We start from the raw sequence: 22601 nt of genomic DNA, 5'->3' as shown, positions 1-22601 counted from the left end.
ATAACATGTTCAGATCTGAGATCATGGCACTCGGGCCCTAGTGACAAGCATTAAGCATAACAAGTTGCAACAATATCATCAAAGTACCAATTACGGACACTAGGCACTATGCCCTAACAATCTTATGCTATTACATGACCAATCTCATCCAATCCCTACCATCCCCTTCGGCCTACAGCGGGGGAATTACTCACATATGGATGGGGGAAACATGGCTGGTTGATGTAGAGGTGTTGGCGGTGATGGCGGCGATGATCTCCTCCAATTCCCCGTCCCGGCGGAGTGCCAGAACGGAGACTTCTGGCTCCCGCGACGGAGTTTCGCGATGTGGCGGCGTTCTGGAGGGTTTCTGGCGACTTCGACTTCTCTCCGTGCGTTTTTAGGTCGAGGCCGATAAATAGTCCGAAGGAGGGCGTCGGAGGCCGGCCGAGGGGGCCACACCACATGGCCGCGCGGCCCCCCTGGGCCACGCCGCCCTATGGTGTGGGGCCCTCGGGCCTCCACCTTAATTGTCCTTCTGGCTCCGTCATTATTCTGGGAAAATAGGGCCTTCTGCATAAATTCCAAGGATTTTCCCGAAAGTTGGATTTCTGCACAAAAACGAGACACCAGAACAGTTCTGCTGAAAACAGCGTTAGTCCGTGTTAGTTGTATCCAAAATACACAAATTAGAGGCAAAACAATAGCAAAAATGTTCGGGAAAGTAGATACGTTTTGGACGTATCATTCACTCGCTGGACTTAGATTTTCTGGGGGTCACTCCAGAGGATCTATCCGAGCTCGAGGTGGCGTTCACGGACGAGGAGGTTTGGGAGGTGATTAAGCACTTGCCGCCAGGCAAAGCTCCGGGCCCCGACGGATTTACAGCTAATTCCTGCAGAAATGCTGGGGGGGGGTGGTCAAGGCTGACTTCATGGCGGCTTTTGACAAGCTTTACACGATGTGTGGTCGCGGATGGCCTTAACCAGGCTTTGATGGTGCTGCTGCCCAAGCGCCCGGACGCTACGATGCTAGGTGATTACAGGCCGATAAGCCTTATCCACATCTTCGCCAAGCTGGTGGCGAAGATCCTGGCTACTAGGCTAGCACCTCGGATGGAGTCGCTAGTGGACCGCGACCAATGCGCCTTCATTCGCAAAATATGCATCCACGACAACTTCATGTTGGTCCAGCAAACAGCCCGCTTCCTGCACAAGGAGAAGGAGCCAAGGGTGATGCTGAAGCTGGATATTGCTCGGGCCTTTGACTCGGTGTCTTGGGGTTTCCTCATGGAGGTCCTCCAAAAGATAGGGTTTGGCCCGAGGTTCCGAGAGCTTGTCTCTCTATTGCTGGCCACGACTAGTACTCGGGTGCTGCTCAATGGCGAGCCAGGACCCCCGATCTGGCATCGGAAGGGACCGAGACAGGGGGGCCCCCTATCGCCATCATTGTTTGTCCTAGTGATGAACTCGCTCAACAAGGTGCTCGCCAAGGCATATGAGTTGGGTGTGCTGCGACGGTTGGCGCGGCGGGACCTGGCGACCTCTGTGTCGCTCTTTGCGGATGATGTGGTGATCTTCTGTCATCCAAACGAGTCAGAGTTGAGTGCGGTCCGCGGCATCCTGGAGCTGTTCGGACAGGCCTCCGGCTTAAGCACCAACTTCGCTAAATGCTCGGTGTCCCTGATTGCGTGTTCGGAGGAGGCTGGGGCTGTGGCGGTGCACATGGAGTGCCAGCTAGCGCCTTTCCCGGTGAAGTACTTGGGTATTCCCCTGTCTACAAGGCGTCTGTCGGCCGAGACCTTCCAGCCGCTTGTGGACAGGCTAGCTGACAAGCTGCCGACGTGGTGGGCGTCCATGATGCCGCAAGCCGGACGTTTGGCGCTGATCCGAGCCGTGCTGGCGGCAATCCCGTTGCACCAGATAACGGTTCTGGCCCTGAACAAAAAGACTCTCAAGCAGATTAGCAAGATCCTGCGAGGGTTCCTCTGGGTGGGCCGGGCAGAGGCCAATGGAGGTCACTGCCATGTGAACTGGGCAAGGGTGTGTCGACCGATGCATCTAGGCGGGCTTGGGATCCCCGACCTGGCACGTATGGCCATAAGTCTAAGGGTGCGTTGGCTGTGGAGGATGCGCACTGATCCCCTGCGTCCGTAGCGTGGGCTGGACATGCGGTTCTCGAAGGCGGAGTTGGACATCTTTGCGGCCTCCCCCTCGATGAGGGTTGGCAATGGAGAGTCCGCCCTCTTCTAGGAGGACCGATGGTTGGGCGGCCGTTCCATCAAGGAGATGGCGCCGGAGGTGTACGCGCTGGTCCCTAAACGGCGCAGGAAGGTGCGTACGGTGCGTCATGCACTTGTAGACCGCACCTGGATCCTCGACATAGCTGGAGCACCCAGTGCCCTTGCACTATGGCAATATGTGCAATTATGGAGCAGGCTGAACACGATGGATTGGGTTTGGACGACGGATGGCCAGTACACCTCCCATTCTTGCTATGAGGCCCTCTTTCAGGGGGGATCACCTCATCATCATGGGAGCTGAACTGGAGATCCTGGGCGCCTCCCAGGGTGAAATTCTTCATATGGTTGGCCTGCCTTGACAGGTGCTCGACGGGTGAGAGGCTGGCGCGTCGTGGTCTGCCACATGCGCCCGAATGCCCGCTGTGTGACCAATCCGAGGAGACTATGACGCACCTTCTCACTTGGTGCTCATTCTCCAGGACGGTCTGGTTCGAGGTCCTCTCGTGGATCCGATCCACCTATGGACCTCCTTCGGAGGGGCACTTCGTGGAGTGGTGGTCGCAGGTGGTGCGTACCGCCCCTCGCCAGTTGCGTAAAGGTACATCATCGATAATCATGCTCACGGTGTGGTGGATCTGGAAGAACCGGAATGCTGCGATCTTTGACAACGCACAGCTTTCAGTGCCTTCCCTGCTCAGCGACATCAAGACCGAAGCGCAACAGTGGGCGAACGCGGGAGCCCGGGGTGTCCGCCAGTTCCTCCCCTAGACTAGGTTTCCTTTCTTGGGTCGAGTTGTAGTGCGGGGTGTTCGTCCTCTCTTGGACATGTACATATAACCTTTCTCTCTATCTATCAATGCATCGAAACGCAAGGCTTTTGCGTTTTCGCGAAAAAAAGATATGAATCGGCGCTTTTACTAAATTGAAAATGTGGCCCTCGCATGTGTGAGGCCCACCGTGCTAGTTTTCCATTAAAAACATAATGGAAACAAAAAAAATATTATAGAACAACTTATGGGAACAAACTACGTGTACCAATTCATTAGAACTCCAATCACTAAGTGTTCAGTAAGTGGTTCTTTCCTCACAAGAGTGACTCAGGATTGAATATCGAGCACAAGAATCTATAGGTTTCACTTATCCTTCTCTAGCAATCCGGCAAGACTGCAAGTAATTGCCTTGTTGCCCCAGATTCGTTGAATCATATCCAAAGATTAGATACTCGACTCTGGTTTTTAAATGGTTTAGGAGGATAACCTGTCGCTGACAAGAGAATTATTCTCCGGAATATTCGGACGAGCAAAGTTCGGACTGTCATTTCTCTTTGTGAGCTGTCGTCCTGTTCATCTATATATTGGTGCATCTATATAACACAGATTTTGTGATTCTGAACTGAACCAGGTACATGCCGTTCTTGAAGTTTCATGGTTTAGTTTCCTTTGTCTGTCGGCACTGTCGTACCAGGTTGTATCTCCTGGTTTCGCTCAAAAAAGAGTCCAGGTCGACCTATAGTTTTCCTATGAAAACTCCTATAGTCTGCAACGAGTTCCTGCAGAGTAGAACGACGCCACGACGAAGGATTTCCATCGATTCAAACACGAAGAGAACATTGTTACGCATGCCTGTAAGTGGACACGGGCTGCTAACGGCACCGCCAGCCCAAAACCATTGAATTAGCTAAACAAACACCCACGGGCATGAGTAAACGCTTCACGGATCGTCATTTAATTAGCTAAACGAACGCTCAGTGTCCAGCAAGTTCCGTGGGGAGCTGCAGAAATCCGGCGATGTTTGTGGGAGAAGTAGGGTGACATCCAGATCCTTAGGATACTGCCAAAGATCCGTAAGTATAGAATCTTGTCCCTCTCTTGCTAAAATCACCAGCTTAATGATAATTCTCAAATCCTCAGGTTTTTCACAAGGTTTACTGCAACTATGATCAGTTTCAGTGCACATGAACATTGTCTTCAGCTACCATTCGTTTCTTCAGTTCAATCTCTGCATTTTCTTAGCTGATCAATTGTTACATTTGCTTGACCGAAGATGTGTCTGGCTTCATTCAGTCTAGACAGCTGTATGTAGTGACTAATACTGTGAGCTAACCGGGTAAACCCGGTGAATTTGGATGTAACTTTTTTCACGATTCATTTTAATATATTATACGTTGAAAAAAACTTCAACGTCAAAAAACCGTTTAATCTTTTTCTATACTTTTTTGCAAAAAAATAGAAATAGAAATTTTTTAATTTCTCGTAATAGTACATACAGGAATCTCAAAAAAACAAATTGAATTTTTTATTATTTTCTTTTGTATTTTACAAAGCTAAAAAAAAGGCGATTACCAATCGGGACTAAAGACTTTCGCCCCATAGGGCAGCCTGCCACCACCCCTTTAATCCTGATTGGTATTACCAACCGGGAGTAAAAAAGTTCCAAACTAATCGGGACTAAAGGTTGCGCTGTTTAAACCGGGACTAATGCGACCCACTAGTCCCAATTTCTTTCTAAACCGGAACTAAAGCTCCCATGGATAATGGACGAAAGCCGTGGTTTCTACTAGTGCTTACGGTTGCTTGCAGCGAGTAGTAGTGTTCTTGTACTCAAACTCGAAAAAAATGGTTGAAGAATTGGCAAAGGCAGTCTCTAATAATCAGTAATTATGTGGACGATGTAGAGATACAAGACTACAAGTACTGCAGGAAGAACGAACAATGTTATTACAGACAAGAAAGATGTAACTAGCGTTAATAAATAAATTCTAATTTCAGGCAGTTACGAGTTGTTCTTATGAGTTGTCTATTGTGTAATAAATTCTAATTTCAGGCAGTTACGAGTTTTAGGTTCTTATGAGTCGTCTATTGTGTTGTCTAGAGCTGACATCTACAAGTATTGCAGACAGCTGCCCTAAGAATGGTTCATGACTGACTGCTCAACACGGTTTCCGGTGAGCCACTTCAGGGACATCCGAATATATTGGGAAAACGGTATTCGGAGACACCATGACATGGATACCAAAACAAGCTTCCAAAGCCATGTGGCATCTAAAATAATTAAATGGTTTCAAAAAGATTTGACCTGGTCTGTAAAACTGAGCAATTCAGCAGCACCGACAGTAGTGGGAAACTAGACAGCATCATGATTTCACAGAGTTAAGCCGCGTAGCGCATTAGACAGTACTGAAACTATACGGTAATAATCTCGTCACTGGCAATTAGTTAGAACCGAGCATCCTAACATTGACTTCTGCGAGCTTCCGCCTATCCATTCTTCGTTTGAAAAGTAAAACTAAGTCATGTCATAGTAGCATTACCTTAGCTAGCTGGATTGTGTAAGGCATCCAAGCTTACGCCTATCCGTTCTTCTATCCATGCAAGCCTCCTCTCTAGTTTCAGCACGCTATCATGCATAATCCTGACATCAACTTCCGCAAGCTTGGCAAATGAGCGTATCAACATGTAATAATCAGCATGTCCGATGCAAGCAAGGCTGCCAGCTGATGTCTTCCTTCTGTAGTGAAGATAACCGTCTGATCTTGGACGCTTCCTTGGCGACATATAACAAAATCCATGGTCTTCCATTTCTGAATTGATACTTCGTATCCCTGATGATGATGTAGGCAAGCACCTTGCACTGACAGAAGTTCCATCCCGGCCTCGTTTCTTCACTCCGTTTGTGGAGCGTGTTTCCTCCATGCGCACCTTGGGGTTTTTGTCCTACAGTGCAACAGGTTTAGCCATGAAATCAACAACAATCACCCCCAGAAGATGTGTAGATAATCCTCAAGCTGCTACATCCGTGCAAATTTGAACTTTACGTATGTTGCAAATCAAATAGACTTTTCCTGTGAATAGCAACTTTATTGTTCTTAATATTTCAATTTAAAAAAATCTGGTTGTGTTTGGTTTCTAAACTCATCTACAATCTCTTTTTTATGCTGATTTTGTTCCTAAAATAGCATCCATATATACAAGGTTGTTAATGGTATGTACTCAAGGTTCAGTAAGGCTACATCAAAGGAACTTTGAAGTCCAAAATAAATATGCGATGACAATAAATAGAGTTCTTTTTATGAATAACAACTTTTTTGTTCTTCACATTTAAATTAAATAATTTGGGAGTTTGACAAAACAAAAAAATCCTTTGAACAAATTTTAGACTTGCTCACACTAAATATTGAGTTCATCGTAATGCTAATGCAAGTATACAACTAACTAATAACCTCAAAGCAAACTGATCCAGCTAATGAGAGGTAAACATAAAAAAAATCGATGAAGGGCGCTTTATTAAACTCACGAGTTAGCATCACGCTGGTACAATTCATAAGACCTTACACCCGGCCATAAAATGTGAACATTAAAATGGAGCAAGACAAATAAGTGGCAAGAATTTCAGCAGTCCAATAAAATAAGCACTAATCCACAAACTTTGAGAGGCACACCACGATTTTACCACTTGATCCAAAAAAAAGGGATAAGACTACAACAAGTTGGGTGCATTACCTCTTGTCCTTTGTACATTTCCTGGAAGTCCTCTATCACGTGCTTCTCTTTATCTGAACATGCAATCCCAGGAAATACAACATCTTTGCAGTATTTGAGATAAGAGTGAAGGTCCTTCGAATAATCTGCTCTCACAGAGGTTAAATTATGTTATTCTCAAGTTTTATAAAGCTGAAACAAACATGATGTCTTGATCATATCTCCTGATTACATATGTTCTGAACTCAAGAGGGATCCCTACGCTACAGTAGAAGCACAATGAAATTAAAGATTAAGCAACAATATGGCTATATTAAAAGGATATCTAGAACTCTACCTACATCAAATACTCCCTCTGCCCCATAATATAAGATGTTATTACAACCAACATAGTTTGTAATTGGTCGTAATAACATATTATATTACGGGATGGACGGAGTGCATCGGTTGCACATCCCAATGTTGAGCTGTGACTCACCAGCAGTGATAGTGAAAGGTACTTTTTTTCAGGGGTCAATCCTTCGTTACTGTGTACAACCTTTATTACTAACCAAATGTCCTAAAATTTTAAAATACATTTATAACAATGGTCCGTATATATCATACCTCGGTAAATGAAAATTACCATTACAAGACAGACTAGTGGCTCTAAACATAGGAGGGTACAACATATTAAGAAACAACATACGATATGGCTACCATAGTAAATAGTACATGGTATTCTCTCTTATGACATACGAAGTAGCTATTATGCTAAACTAGAAGAGCATGTTTTTCATAAATAAGAGGTAGTATATGAACCACTAAATGGACAGCATAACAATGAGACCCGACATGTGTATATTACAAGAAAAACAATGATGCGGATGGAATGCAATAGTCACAGGTAGTTACCATGTGTGACGTCAATTTTATCATAGGCATCTGCAAGAGTGCATAGCAATTCTCTTGTTCCAAACTCCTCACTCGTGCTGCCATCAGGCTTCATAGATGGTGGTAAGTTTGCATCAGGGTCAGACTCACCTGCATTGCTTCGTGCCTCAGAAATCTCCTGAAGAAATTTTAAAAAATGAACTTCAGTCCATCATTTTATGACACATAATACATGACTTAAGACAGTTACCCTATCTGGAATACTCACCTCCCATATCCCTTGACCATTGATGTTATACTGAACTCTTAGAGCCAATATTAGTATAGCCATTACACACACCCGTGTAGGGAGCCTAGCTGGATTACTAGACAGCCACAGTTCTGCAGGCATCGCCCACTCATAGATACGGCAAGCATGAGGGAGGGTTCTTTCAATCGGCAGAGACAACTCGCTCAAGTAGCGGTGAGCAATAGCATAGAAATTAACCGAAGGAAGCCGTAAGCCTATCCTTCGTGCTATGGACCCAGCTGTAGCTTCCAGTTGCCGCGCTCCAATCACTCGGACCGGCCTGAATAGCTGTCTCGCACTCAAAGGGCAGTGTTTTACAGGGGTCCCAAGAAGTTTGTCCACCTGGGTAAACGCTGCCACGTAAGGAAGCTTACCCTCCATCGCCCACCTGTAGATGTCGGTCGGCAGAATTGCTTCACGGGCAACATGACAGGCCAGGAAACAGACGGACAGTGTCGAGTACACCGGCAGCATCATCCTCAATGAGCGCAGAAAGATGAACTCGACCCTTCGCCTGTCTTTCAATGGCAATAGCTGACATAGAGCAGCACCTCCACTGGAAGAGCGCTTCAGTCCCCGCGCAGCCTCGTCCTCCGCAATCACCTTTGGCGCCCACATTTCGCCGAACACCTTGGAGGCAGCCACCCAGCGCACCCAGATGGTTCCAGCCACGCCGCAGACGAGCGCGCCCGCCCGGTGCGTCTCGACCAGCACCTGCAGCTGCTGCTGCAGGATCGCCTGCAGCCCCTCCACGTAGCGCTGCCGGATCCGAATCCCCAGCTCCTCTGGCTCGCCGACCCAAACGTCGGCGGCGCCGGGCACAAAGTCGCGCGGCTCGTCGGGTTCATCGAAGGCACGCGCAGCAGTGGCGCGCTGGGTGTTGCTCGGGGGGTTGGGAGTTTTGGTGGATTGGTTGGGAAGTCGGATGGACGGTTTGGGTTGGAAATCGCCGGGGTCGGAGACGAGCGCCTGGGTGGAGGTGTTGACATAATCGCACTGGCGGCACGTGAAGTAGCCGTTATCTTCGTCGTCGTCGGGGCTGAATACTCCCTCGTCTCTGCACATCTTGCAGACGATGGTTATGCTTCCTCCGCCGCCACCGCCGTAGTGATCGGGGGACGCGCCGCCGTCGTCGTCCATGGAAGAAGCGGGGGGTTTGCGCCTTGTGGAGTTCAGAAAAAAAAAATGTTTTTCAGGCGTCAGTTATAATCTGGCGAGTGGCGGCGGGTATGGGCGGGGTAGGCTGCCGCCGGAGATGGGGAAGAAGATGTCAGGCTTCAATCTGAAACCCTTTTGCTTTTTTTTTTTGAGCATATCTGAAACCCTTTTGCTGAACATGTCTGGATCCAACTTGCATCCAACTTACCGCTTTAGAGCATATCCACTGGTCTCACCGACGAGGCTCCCGAGCGACGTTTTTTTCATCCGAACGTCGAAATTCGGTCCAGTCGTGCCCCTGGTTCCTCGTTTTCGTCAGGATTTGGCCCTTCATCCATCCGGCGAGCCCACGCCTTCCCCGGTCCCCTGGGGAGCGCTCGGGGACTCCGGACGAGTGAAAAGCGGAGGGCCCGATCTGTCTCGACACACGAACTCCACCGCCACCTCGCTCAAAATCTCCACCACCCCTCGCATCTCTCTCGCCGCCGGCACCACCCCGCCGGCTTGTTGCCCAGATTCCGCCGTCCCTCCTTCTCCACCTGCCTATATTCCGCCGTCTTTCGACGAAGGCCTATCTGGCTGCTCCTCCACCGGCCTGTTTTCCGACTTTGGCCTACTCCTCGTCGCTCGCGGCTCGGGTTGCCTCGACTACGCCCGTCAGGTGTTCGTCCATTTGCCTCGTCGGCCATGGACTCGGACGATGAGGAGGAGCAGATGTTCGTCGAGCTTATGCGAGAAGAGATGGCAGCCACCGCCCAAGACGAGGAGCACATGATGATCCTCGGTTGCTTGTCAAGCATGTACGCCGGACTGGCAACTGATCGACGTGGTGGGTCGGCACTAGGTCGCCGGAAGTGCAAGCCGAGACAACGAATGGAGGGCTACTGCATGTTGTACGCCGACTACTTCGCCGACAATCCATTGCATGGTGAGAGTGTTTTTCGGCATCGTTTCAGGATGAGCAGAAGCTATTTCTGCAAATTGTGTATGCCATCCGAGACTTTGATCCCTACTTCAGATACAAGGCGGATTGCACTGGTTTGGTTGGATTTTCGTCACTGGAGAAGTGCACAGTGGCTATGAGGATGCTGGCGTATGGAGCTCCCGGTGATGGTGCAGATGACTATCTTCGGATGGCGGAGTCCACCGCCCTTGATTGTTTCTACCGGTTCTGCAGGACCGTCATAGCAGTGTTCGGGGACTATTACTTGAGATCACCAACTGTCGAAGACACTCAGAGGATCCTTGCAACAAATGAAGCTATGGGTTTTCCAGGGATGCTTGGAAGCATTGACTGCATGCATTGGAAATGGAAGAACTGTCCGTTTGCGTGGCAGGGAATGTACAAGGGTCACAAAAACGGCTGCACTGTGATACTTGAAGCAGTGGCTACCCATGATCTCTGGATTTGGCACTCTTTCTTTGGTATGCCTGGATCCAACAATGACATCAACGTCCTAAACTGCTCCCCGATCTTTTCCAAGCTTGTTGAAGGTCATGCTCCCCCGGTGAACTATGTGATCAATGGTCGGCACTACAACAAAGGATACTACCTTGCAGACGGTATCTATCCAAAGTGGGCAACATTTGTGAAGACTATCTCGAAACCTAGCACCCCCAAACTTTGCGAGTTTGTGAAGAAACAAGAAGCTTGCCGAAAAGACGTCGAGCGTGCATTTGGTGTCCTCCAGCAGAGATTTGCTGTCGTCCGGTTCCCCGCTATGACTTGGTCCAAAGATCAGATGTGGGAGGTGATGAACTGTTGTGTGTGCCTACACAATATAATTATTGAAAATGAGCGAAAACATCTGGTTCCTCTGGCTGAGCAACAAGCACCATATGAGAGAGAGGGACCTCTTGCACAGCCTAATCACCAGGTGCCGACATCATGGGCCGCATTCATTGCTATGCGCCAGGAGATCCGAGACTCTACAATGCATCAACAGCTGCAAGATGATCTGGTGGAGCACATATGGACGCTCCGAGGCAACGCCAACGCCGAAGTCAACTAGTCTGTGCTTTATTTATTTGTTTCAAAACTTGTGAAATTGTGTGCTTCATTTGTTTCAGCACTAGTTAAACATTGTATTGCTTTTCGCCGAAATTGTTTCAGCAATTTTCTGAATCTTGTTTGCCGAACTTGTTAAATTTTATGTCGAATTTGTTTGAAATATGTCAAATGCCCCAAGTTGGGGGTTTCCTGCCGGGGGGACGGCTGGAACTTCGGCGCTCCCCACGCCAAATTTACGTCCAATCCGGACGAAACTTTCGTCGGATTTGGGCGTGGGGAGCGCCAACGAGTGGAGATGCTCTTAAGCCGCCTGAAGCATCTCCCATCTGAAGGCACCGAAGCGATTTAAAAAAAAATGGTTTGGATTGGTTTACAAGATTTTCAAATGCAGATTAACATATGAATAAAATGTAATGATATGTTGAATCCTACCGTTTGAAAATATATAAATTTCTAATACATGCCTTTTTTTCCGTTGGAGGAATAAAACATACCCATATGGTTGAACACAAGGGAATTATCCTATGAAATTGCATGCAAAGTAGACCGTGTAAATTCAAACTTCCTATGGTTTCAAATCCTACAAAGCAAACAAGCTCTTAGGAACATTCTAAGAAAATCCTCCAAATTCTTACATAATCTCTTTGAACTAAGCAAGCCCTAAAGATTTGAGTTGGTGGTCATCTGTTCAATCCTTCTCAGACTTGGACAATGGGATCATGCAAACCAACTAGCATAGCAACAAAGTAAATTGATATATAAGCTAACTAAAGTATGTTCCACTTTATTTTCTTCCATATACTTTTTTATTCTAGTGGTCTATTTGGGGTATCACCAAGTCTACTCATGACTTATTCTCCTAAATAGAGAGATGAAGCATCTAACTCATTAACACATTTCTCGAAACAATTAGTTTTAACTTCTTCAAGTAAAAGAGGATCCTCTGAAGCAATGTCGGGCATGCCATTCGCGTAGAGACCCGACCCAACTTCGACCACATACCATGCGCCATGGAGCTCGAACAACTCTACCAATCATCTCAACTCTAGGAAGGATGCCACCAAGTCTATCTCGCAGGCACCGCCACACCTTGACGACAATGACCAAAAAAACTACATTTGTCAAGCGCTTCCTCGCATAGAATCCTACCGAGCAGAGGGGGAAAGGGGAGGGACGCTGATAACCCACAAGTATAGGGGATCGCAACAGTCTTCGAGGGAAGTAAAACCCAAATTTATTGATTCGACACAAGGGGAGGTAAAGAATACTTATAAGCCTTAACAACTGAGTTGTCAATTCAGCTGCACCTGGAAAAGCACTAGTAACAGGGGTGATGTGAAAGTAGCAGTGATATGAGAGCAATAGTAACATAACACGGCAGATAGCGATAATATGAGAGCAATGGCACCAGAAAATAGTTGATACTACTTCCAGTGACATGTAGAACGAGTATATGATGATGAGAGATGGACCGGGGTTCCCAGCTATCTACACTAGTGGCAACTCTCCAATAACAAGTGACAAGTGTTGGGTGAACAAATTACAGTTGGGAAATTGATAGGATTGATAAAGCATTAAGAAAGAACATCAATTCATTAATCATGTAGGCATGTTTTCATATATAGTCGTACGTGCTCGCAATGAGAAACTTGCACAACATCTTTTGTCCTACCAGCCGGTGGCAGCCGGGCCTCAAGGGAATCTACTGGATATTAAGGTACTCCTTTTAATAGAGCACTGGAGCAAAGCATTAACACTTGGTGAAAACATGTGATCCTCACATCACCGCCATCCCCTCCGGTTGTCCCGATTTCTGTCACTTCGGGGCCTTTGGTTCCGGACAGCGACATGTGCATACAACTTGTAGATACAATCTAAGCAATAAGTATAGAGCTTAAATCTAAGATCATGCCACTCGGGCCCTAGTGACAAGCATTAAGCATAACAAGATTGCAGCAACAATAACTTCACAAACTTTATACATAGACTAATCATAATGTAACAATCCATCGGATCCCGACAAACACAACACTGATTACATCAGATGAATCTCAATCATGTAAGGCAGCTCATGAGATCATTGTATTGAAGTACATGGGGGAGAGAATACCAACTAGCTACAGCTAGAACCCGTAGTCCATGGGGGAACTACTCACGGAGCATGATGGAGGCGATGGCGTTGATGGACATGGCTTCCGGGGGCACTTCCCCGTCCCGGTAGGGTGCAGGAAAAGAGACTTCTGTCCCCCGAATTGGAGTTTCGCGATGGCGGCGGCGCCCCTGGAGTCTTTCTGGAGTTTCGTCAATTGGTATCGATGTTTTAGGTCGGGACGGCTTAAATAGGCGAAGAGACGGAGTCGGAGGGGCCACGGGGCCACCTCACACTAGGGCGGCGCCCCCCCTCCTGGGCCGCGCCAGCCACACGTGTGGGGCTCCCAGGGCACCCCTCCGGCCCCCCTCTTACTTTCTGGAAGGTTCCGGGAAAAATAAGATGTTTGGCGTTGATTTCGTCCAATTCCGAGAATATTGCCCGAACAGCCTTTCTGGAACCAAAAACAATAGAAAACAGGAACTGGCACTTCGGCATCTTGTTAATAGGTTAGTTCCGGAAAACGGATAAAAACATTATAAAGTGCAAGCAAAACATGTAAGTATTGTCATAAAACAAGCATGAAACATCAGAAATTATGGATACGTTGGAGACGTATCAGATGCAGGGCAGACATTGCATGCCATTGTAACCATAGCCTAACTATTTTTGGGTAATCCAATAATGACGCCTATTCCTATCTTTTACCATTTCCAATCAGGTATTGGTAATGGTTGGAGAAGTCTTGTGGGACATTGTTGTTCACTACTAACTCTTTGACACACATTACATATAGTGATACACTTTGCAGTTTCCCTCTTCATGCTAGGCCACCAATTTATCTTTGAGATTGGTGTTTCCGCATAGAATACAAAAAGTCATATGGTTCCTGCAGTCAACTTCTTAACCTTATAATCTCGAGGTACGCAAATATGTCCACCTAACCACTTTTTTGGGCCCTTACTTCTCTCATTTTTTTGATATTTTGAATATAGTTATCTGATCTATTCCATCAGATAGATCGGTCTTTTGATTGAACTCGCTAGAACATGCAATTTTACATGATATCAAATCTTTAAGGCCATGGGTTCAACAATTATTTTGATAGTGCATCTAGGAACCATCTAGAATTTGTATGATGTATAACAAGGTAATTAAGGAACTAATAACCCATCTAAGTGTTGCAAGTTTTAGTTCCATTGTTAGTTGGATCAAGATAACGATGACCCGTAACATTGGAGAATATGGGATGCCACATATGAAGACTCCAATTATATATATCTTTGAGTCGTAGGTATGTTGTACTATAAAATGGGGTACTTGACTACTAAGAAGTTTTCTTATCTATCGCAAGACCTCTAAAGAATTTCTCAAAAATCCAACAAGTTTTCTCTCTTGCTCCACAAGATCAACATCCTCAAAACCACCCGATAGATTTTACCCCAAACCACCAAACTAGTGTGAACAAGAGACTAGCAAGAAAACACTATCTTGACACTTTATGGTTTTCCAGTACTTACGCATGTATCGTTACCCAAGACAATCGAGCCAGTGTGTTTCCCCATCAAGGAAGTCAACACCATAGGTTTAGTTCTTCTGAGGCTAAGGACACTAAGATGGGAAAGGAGAAGGGAGAAGGGGCAAGAGCAAGGACCTGAAGAAGGGCAACAACATCAAGCACTACACCAAGTACAATCCCCACACCAATTTTGGTGAATGAACCTCGAGATCCAAGTTCAATTTCGACACCTAGGGAGATGATGAAGAAGAATGTGGCCTCACCGGAATTACTATTGCTTCATCCAAGCCGGCAAGCTCTATATTCGATGTGCCCAAAAGGACAACCATTCCTCCTTGCATTTCATGTCCAAGGGCTCTTAAGGTAAAACTTTCCACTCACTATGATGAATGTGAAGATGACCTCGTTGCGAGGAATTGTAAGATGACTTGCTTTGTTATGATGAACTTGCAAATGCTTGTGAAAATTAGCGAAGTTCTTTGTCCATGAAATGAAGAAGTGTGGGGGTTTTGGCCCGTGAGCTCGGAGAGACGTAGCTCATTCTGACTCTGGTGGAAAATCCCCTTGTATATAATGAAGCTCAAGAATAAATCATCATTATACCATCAATCTGAATTGAAGTTCCTGAGCTTTGCGCTCGTGCTTATACCATTCCACAGTACGATGCCCCGAGGCTTCGCATCACATCGTATCCTGAGATAGGCTATCCAAAGAGGTATGGATCAGAGCTAACCTTGGCAGCGAACGATTCTACACACGTCTTCGGCATGAGGGAGAAGGACATCACATCGTGTTATGAGATTAGCTATCCAAAGAGGTCTGGATCAGGCTAGCCTTGGCAGCGAACAATTTGACACATTTCTTTGGAATGTGAAGGTCTTTGGCATGAGGGAGAAGGACATCACATGTATTAAAGTGATTCCACCGGATCTTTCGAGCTGTGGAGGACTGCTTGGTTCAATAACGTCTGATTTATGAGGTTATACACGCCTATGTGTTCTGTCATCTGGAGATATTCAGAAGTACATCGAAGGTGGACAGCATTTGCTCGAGAGACCTCTATCTTCACACCCTAGCAGAACCATGCGACAAACTCAGAAGATTTTTCACCCCGGATGTCGGATAGCTCGAGAGATCTACATCATGGGCTGGATTCACACACAAAGGTAAGGAGGTATAAATGTTGTTTCTTCCTTGTGCTTATACCTAGCGGCCTGAATGCAAGTGTGAGCTAAGCTACAACATCTTGCTTTCTGATCATCACAAATTTATAGTGGGGTACTACATTGGAAAGCAAATTACTTTATCAAGGTGGAAAGACATCTCCCCAACCTCAATGCTAACATTGCTGGGAGGTTCTGTAAGGGTACATTGCCCCTATGTGTGGTTTTGGTAATTAATGACAACCCCTATGGACTAATGTTTTCATTGAGTTTATATTAAGGAATATTCCATAGGTACTTCTTGTGTTCCATGTGTTGGATTCAAGTATGGATGCCATGAATATAAAGATACACCTTGTGTATTGACATCAAGATCATCGATTTGAAGATATATATATGTGATATGATCAAGAAGAAGAAATGAAGATGGAGTTCTTATGTGGAACTCAATATTAGCCATACTCTATCTTATGTGATAAGCAATGGATGATCAAGATCTTGAGAGCTTGATTCCAAGTGAAGAATTCTTTATACATCTCAAGATAGTATGATAGAGTATGAGAAGATACAAGGTTGAGTCGGGCAAGTTCAAGATGAGCATCTGAAGTGAATCACATGCTTGAAGCTTGCCGTCCATTTGGTGATAATGGACACGTGAAGATGTGAATCAATAGAGCTTTCCCATCATGGTGTATGGGGGAGCATTTGTGAGTCTACACGAAGCAACGATGATCAAGTGAGGCATTCCGGCTTGAGTGGAGCGTGAAGAGCTATCATTAAGATCAAGCGGGATGCGCAAGGCAAAGGTATGGTCTTGCTAGGTTATCCTTTTACCGGTCTCACGGTGGTTGTTGGGGGACCGGATTATAGGATAGATAGCCGCACTATCAAGAGGGGCTTTCGGTTGGGTAACTTGAACACATCGTCTTAGGGAGCTCAATCCTTTGCATACTTTGCATATCCTTATTACTTCTTGGTGTTTCTCTGTGTGAGGTTCTTGAGCTCGTTGCTAGCTTTACAACAAGCCCAAGTTCATCGAAAACGGAATCCGCATGCATCTTCTATTGCGTTTTCGAGTTTGGACGTCTTCACCGTTTCTTGACGGTGGGATATTTCCTCTCTAAAATCATATAAAATGTTCTGTGAGGAGTCTCCATATTTCGAGTTTTTGTTGGGGTTCTATTCGTCGTTATCTTTCCAACAAAATTGGTTTCATGTCAATCGGGGTCTGGACACAAAAGTTATCACAGTTTTTGTATAACATGTTTTCCTGCTCACCCGGTCATGGACCCGGTCGGACCGGCCCCTGCGCCGGCCGGTTCCGGTCTGCCGCCCGGTCAGCCAGACTTTCAACCGGCCGGCCCGGCGTGCCGACCGGTCGGCTGGGCGCCAACCGGATCCTACACTGATGCAATCCGGGTGGACTACTGAGCGTCAATTCCTAGTTCCGGTCTCGGTCCGGTCCGTGCCCCGGTTTGGACCGGCTGGTCCGATCTGTGGCCCGGTCTGACCGGGCCCTAGACCGGACGGCCCGGTCCCAGGCCTGGTTGACCGGCCTCCTCGACGGTTGACTCAGCCCAACTTTTCCCCAACGGTTATATTTGCTCTTGGGCTATAAATAGCCCTTCTTCCACCTTGGGCTGAGTTAGTTCTTCCCATTCTCTCTCCTCCATTGTTGCATTTGAAGAACTTGCTCTCTCCCTTGATTCCTCCCATGATTCTTGCCCATTCTTGAGGGATCTAAGAGAGGAGATCTAGATCTACACTTCCACCAATCCATTTCTCCTCTAAGTGAGGGGAACTCTTGGGATCTAGATCTTGGAGTCTTTTGTTGACTTTCCCCATTGTTCTTCCTCTCCAATCTCATCCTAGCATTTGTTGTTTGGGTGGGATTTGAGTGTGAAGGACTTGAACACCTCTAGTGTTCTTGCTTTGCATCATTGCATAGTGTTGAGCTCTCCACCACGATTAGTTCGAGTGAGAGACCGTGAGCTTGTTATTCTTGGAGGGAGACCTCCTAGTTGGCTTGGTTGGTGCCCCGGTGATCTCTTCGTGGAAGATTGTGAAGGGGCCCGGGCTTCTCCTTCGTGGAGCTTGTGAAGTGGTTGTGGAGCTTGCCATCTCCGGAGCGGAGGAAAAGCTAATCATAAGGAAAGGGCCATTGTAACATCCCAAAAATTTCAAAACAAAACAAATGAATTTCTCTTTTTCCAAATTTTGGAACTAACAAAAACTTTTATTCAATTAAGTTTGATCCTTAGTGATCTTGCTTAATTCTTGTGCTATTGCCATGATTGCTTGTTATTAGTATTTAAAATGAACTTAAACCCTAAAACCCTAAAGTGATCAAGAGAAGATCACAAACCAAATAAAACAAAAGAGAAAGAAATCAAATAAGAAAAACCTTAAACCCTAACCTTCTCAATAATACTTTGGATCTATTTTGAGATAACCCAAAATAAAGAAAAAGACATATGGGGGCATATAGCCCTAATATGGAGATTTTGAACTCTACCTTTCTTACTTTGATAAATGGTGGTGAACCATTGCAAAGTTATTAAACCCTAAACCTCACATCCCCTTTTTCCATCCTAGTTAAAATAAAATAAAAAGAAAATAAATAAGAAAAAGGCATATGTGCCTATGGCTATATTTATAAAACTTTACCCTAAGCTTTTCTACCTTGCATAGAGGTTTGGAAAACCTTCATGCACCTTGCCTAGTACCTATCAAACCAATCCCAAGTAGTTTCCAAAGAAATTAAAAAGAACTAAAAGTGCCATAGAGGCATATGAGAGTAAAATGCAAATTTATGAATTTGGGAATCTTGACCCCAAGACTTTGTGTGAATGGTGGGATTACTCCTATATACCATTTCAACACTCCACAACACCAATTAGGTCAAGCCAAGTCAAATTTAAAACCCAAATGCAACATATGCATAGAGGCATATGTGGCACTTAGCCATTTCACCAATTTTTGCCTCATGACTTTAAACCTTGACCAAAGGATGGGAAACCATCTCTCAACCTAATATAATACTAAATTGACCCTAACCCAAGTCCAAGTAAAGCAAAGTCAACAATTTACAAGTTTAATGAATTTTGACACATCACCTCTTATGTGTTAAGGCCAAAATTGCAAATCTTTGAACAAGACCATTTGAAATGGTTTCAATGGTTGGAAAATGTTTCTAAACCAATAAGAATCACATTAGAATCAACAAAAGTCAACTCAAATGGAGAGAAATCAAATAGGGAGAAAATCCCCAAAATTCACTCACATACACTTAGCCAAATTTGCAAATCTTCAACCAAGGCCACCATTGCTTGATCTCTTGCTTGTAGAATGTTTATATATGATAAACAAACACAATTGCATCAAAGAAACAAGAATCAAATCAAAGGAAATCTCAAAACCATCTTACATATGATAATGGTCATATGTCCCATTTTTATTTTCTTCACCACTTTGCACCCATTTATCTTCTGATTCCTAAACTAAACTTGGTCAACTATGACCATGTCATCCAAGACCATGTCAAGGTCAACAACTTTCATGTTGACCATATCTGCTGAAGTTGACCTTGTTGACCAGAATAAGATTGACAAGAAAGGACTTTGAATTAAAGAGAAGATGATCCACTTTTTGAAACTTTGCAAAACAACTCCAAAATAAACACCACCACCACCAATCCAACTCTTTATTTATATGATTGAGCTCCACCAAAAAGAATTGCAAAATTCTACAAAAATCTTCATGCGGCCATTTCATCGAGCACCTTGGAGGCATAATTCTGGAATTGCAATACACCTCTTTACCCAGCAGTTTCTAGCCTAAACCCCTTTGAATCTTTGTTGATCATTGCTCCTCTAGGACCCCTGCATCAAGCCATGTCAGTGCTTTGGTGTTTAAAGCTGTGGAAAGCCTCAAACCCTGCAATGCCGTACCCATGCCGGCCACACTCACTCCATTCCTCTCTGGCCCTTCCCTCTCTCGAGCACCATGTCATCAAGCTTCCCTGCACCTCCCTGAGCACGCCTGTACCCTCCCTGGATCGAATCGAGCACGGCATTGGTCACACAAGGCGAGCCCAGACACGCCCAGAACGTGCCAGGCACGCGGTGAGCGCGCCCAGACGACGCCCTGGACGCGCCAGTACACGTCCTTGCCCCGACAGCCTCGTCCTCCCCCTGCGCGCCTACCTCTGCATCGCGCGTCGCCAACCTCTCCTCTACGCCGTAGACATGCTCGCTGGCTCGCGCGTGCACCGTCGCCCTCACCATCATCAAAAATCTGCCGCGCATGTACTGCAAGCTCTCGACGATGACCAGCACGCTCCCGTCCTTCCCCTGTCGTCCCTTCAAGCGCTCTAGCTCCGCCTAGCCGTCGCCTACACGACGCCCCCATCACCTTGCCCCTTCGCGTCCTGAATCGCCGGCGCCATTGACAACCAGCCGCTCCGCCATGGCCACCCCCTCATACTATAAATAGAGACCCCCTCAGGCTTCTCCTTCCACACCAAACTCGCTCCACTCTTCCTTCTGATCCCCCTCGATCCCTCTCTCCTCCACATTGCGCAGTAGAACGCTCCAATCGAGACGTCGATCGCCGGAGTCCGCCGCAGAACCACCCTTCGATTTAGGCCACCCCAAGCGACACCGCGACCACCAGGCAACTCCTCTTCGTCGACAACGCCGCCTAGCCTCCGCGCCAGCCCCGCGGGAACCTTCCTCACGCCGCCGACCCCCTACCTCGCCGGCGCAGCACGTCCTCTCCCCCGACGAAGAAGACGCCTCCCCACCGTCGATCCACGATCTAATCCGATGGACGACGTCGCCAGGTACCGATTCGGGGATTAATAGAGACTTACACATGGACCCCACCTGTCAGCTGGCCCGTGGCGCGCTGAAGCGTTACTGGGCTGGCCTGCTGCATTTTAAACCCTTCGGCCCGTTAGTTTTCCCGCCTCGGCCCACCTATTCAAATTCAAATTAAATCACCTCAGTTAATTTGATCACAGATGCTTTACTAGAAATAAAATATCTCCAAATCTACTGAACCTTTTTTGGACAAACTTTATATTGTTGGAAAGCCTAAGAAATTATCTAACTAACCCCACTGGATTCAACCTCTTATGTTGTGTAGTTTTTGAATAGCAAAAATAACAAAACAGATACTTTCCTGTTTTCAAATAAATCTTAAAAATCAAACATTGTGAATTTTGAAGTGAATCCAATTGCAATAATTCACATTTAACAAACTCTAATTTAGTATGTAAAAATATAGCATAGTTTCTGTGTATGATCATGGGCTAGAAGCAAATATTGGCTAAGTAGTCAATACCTAGCCCATTTAAACTATTTCAAATTTTAGGAATTTGAATCTATGAGGTGTAGCACCTCATTTAAATCCTTTTCTCAAGTAATATGAAGCATTGTGTTGACCCTTAATGGCATAGGCTCATACTTGCTCACTTATAGATTTTTTTTTAAATCAAAGTAGTATTTAAAGTGAAATGGTTATTTAATTAACATGAGTTAATGAAGCTCATTTAAAACTTGTTTCTCAAATAATAAGTGTGAAATGTTGACTTTGGTCAACATGTGATCATCTCTTGTTGTTTGAGAAGATTAAATCTTAAGAAGATTCAATGAGAGGAAATTATTTCTCACAAACTAAAGAGAAACCCTAACTCCATTTTAATGAGAGGAAATTATTTTCCTATGGTTAAATAAAGAAACCCTAGCCTAATTTGTGAATAAATTTATGTAGTGATGCTAGATCAATTGTGTGAGCCATTAAGGCTAATTAAGAGTACTTAAGTATTGTTTGGTGATTGTATCCTCGTATTCGTTTATAGACACTAGTGCCGGAGACTATCAAGAGGAAGAGGTATTCTACCAAGAGGAAGAAGAAGAACACTTTGATCATCTCACCAATCAAGGCAAGCTAACACTCTTGCAAGGTTCCCTTGTGCAAAGCTCTACAAGAGCAAGGCATCATTACATTTTACTTTAAGAACCTATCCCAAGTTTTTACTTTACAAGCTTTACTTGATTTTATTTATCAAAGTTACTTTTTGAATTATGACTCTTTTGGTTGAATTATAGAGTAGTACAAGAGAATCCCACTTAGCCTAGCAAGCTCCAAGATACTTAGCACCCCTCATAACTAGTGGCTAGTGCTCAATATTAGAAGTGACTACTCTAGTTGGGAACTTGTGAATTGAAATGACTTCGAAAACCTTGGAATGATGAGTCATTCTATTGAAAGATTTTGAAGGTGATTATGACTGGTGAATGACTCAGTGAATTTTACAAAAACACTGATAGTTGGGTTCGGATGCGATACCATTCCAATTTTACAAGTACCCCCACAATACCTGAATCTGGGTAAGGCTTAGCTGGAAACTTATGTATTTTAGTATGGGTTCCCTCTGAACAAGCGTCATAGGGGTTATGCTTGAGGCTGCCTCCGTACTAGTGAAGTGATATGAAATGACGTGAACTGAGGTGAATGTCCGGCCCAAGCCCTGTGCAGTTCCCGGGTTGACGGTTTGTTTTCACCGGGAGGCCAAGCTCATGGGGAGAGGTGCCTATACTAGAATATGTAAATGAAAGGTTAGGATTGGTAGTTCGCGTACTGCGTACGATAAATCAGGGCCAGTTACCCCTGACGAACTATTGCAATTGTTGTGGCACAAGTGTACAACCTCTGCAGAGTTAAACCTATTCGAATAGCCGCGTCCTCGGTTATGGACAGTTGGAAAGGCCATACTGTTCCGTCATCAGAACTTT

The 22601-nt window shown here is 45.6% G+C and overlaps 2 protein-coding genes across 2 annotated transcripts; one reads left to right on the top strand and one right to left on the bottom strand.

Moving 5' to 3' along the window:
• Positions 1-2267: 2267 nt before the first annotated feature.
• LOC139831444 (uncharacterized) lies at positions 2268-2989 on the top strand. The gene is made up of 2 exons (XM_071820723.1): positions 2268-2455; positions 2584-2989. Exons 1-2 carry the CDS (start codon positions 2268-2270, stop codon positions 2987-2989), a joined length of 594 nt encoding a protein of 197 aa, XP_071676824.1.
• A 2405-nt stretch (positions 2990-5394) lies between these two features.
• Positions 5395-9016, bottom strand: LOC127298666 (TATA box-binding protein-associated factor RNA polymerase I subunit B). Its single transcript, XM_051328508.1, has 4 exons — positions 7841-9016; positions 7594-7750; positions 6721-6845; positions 5395-5934 (listed from the first exon to the last, which is right to left on the bottom strand). The coding sequence occupies exons 1-4, from the start codon at positions 8999-9001 to the stop codon at positions 5533-5535; spliced, it is 1845 nt and encodes a 614-aa protein (XP_051184468.1). The 5' UTR covers positions 9002-9016; the 3' UTR covers positions 5395-5532.
• Between the last annotated feature and the right edge of the window lie 13585 nt (positions 9017-22601).

This window comes from Lolium perenne, chromosome 5 (genome assembly GCF_019359855.2).
Source record: "Lolium perenne isolate Kyuss_39 chromosome 5, Kyuss_2.0, whole genome shotgun sequence".
Taxonomy (NCBI): Eukaryota; Viridiplantae; Streptophyta; class Magnoliopsida; order Poales; family Poaceae; genus Lolium; species Lolium perenne.
The sequence above is the reverse complement of the archived record's forward strand: the minus strand, read 5'-3'. Positions and strand labels throughout refer to the sequence as shown.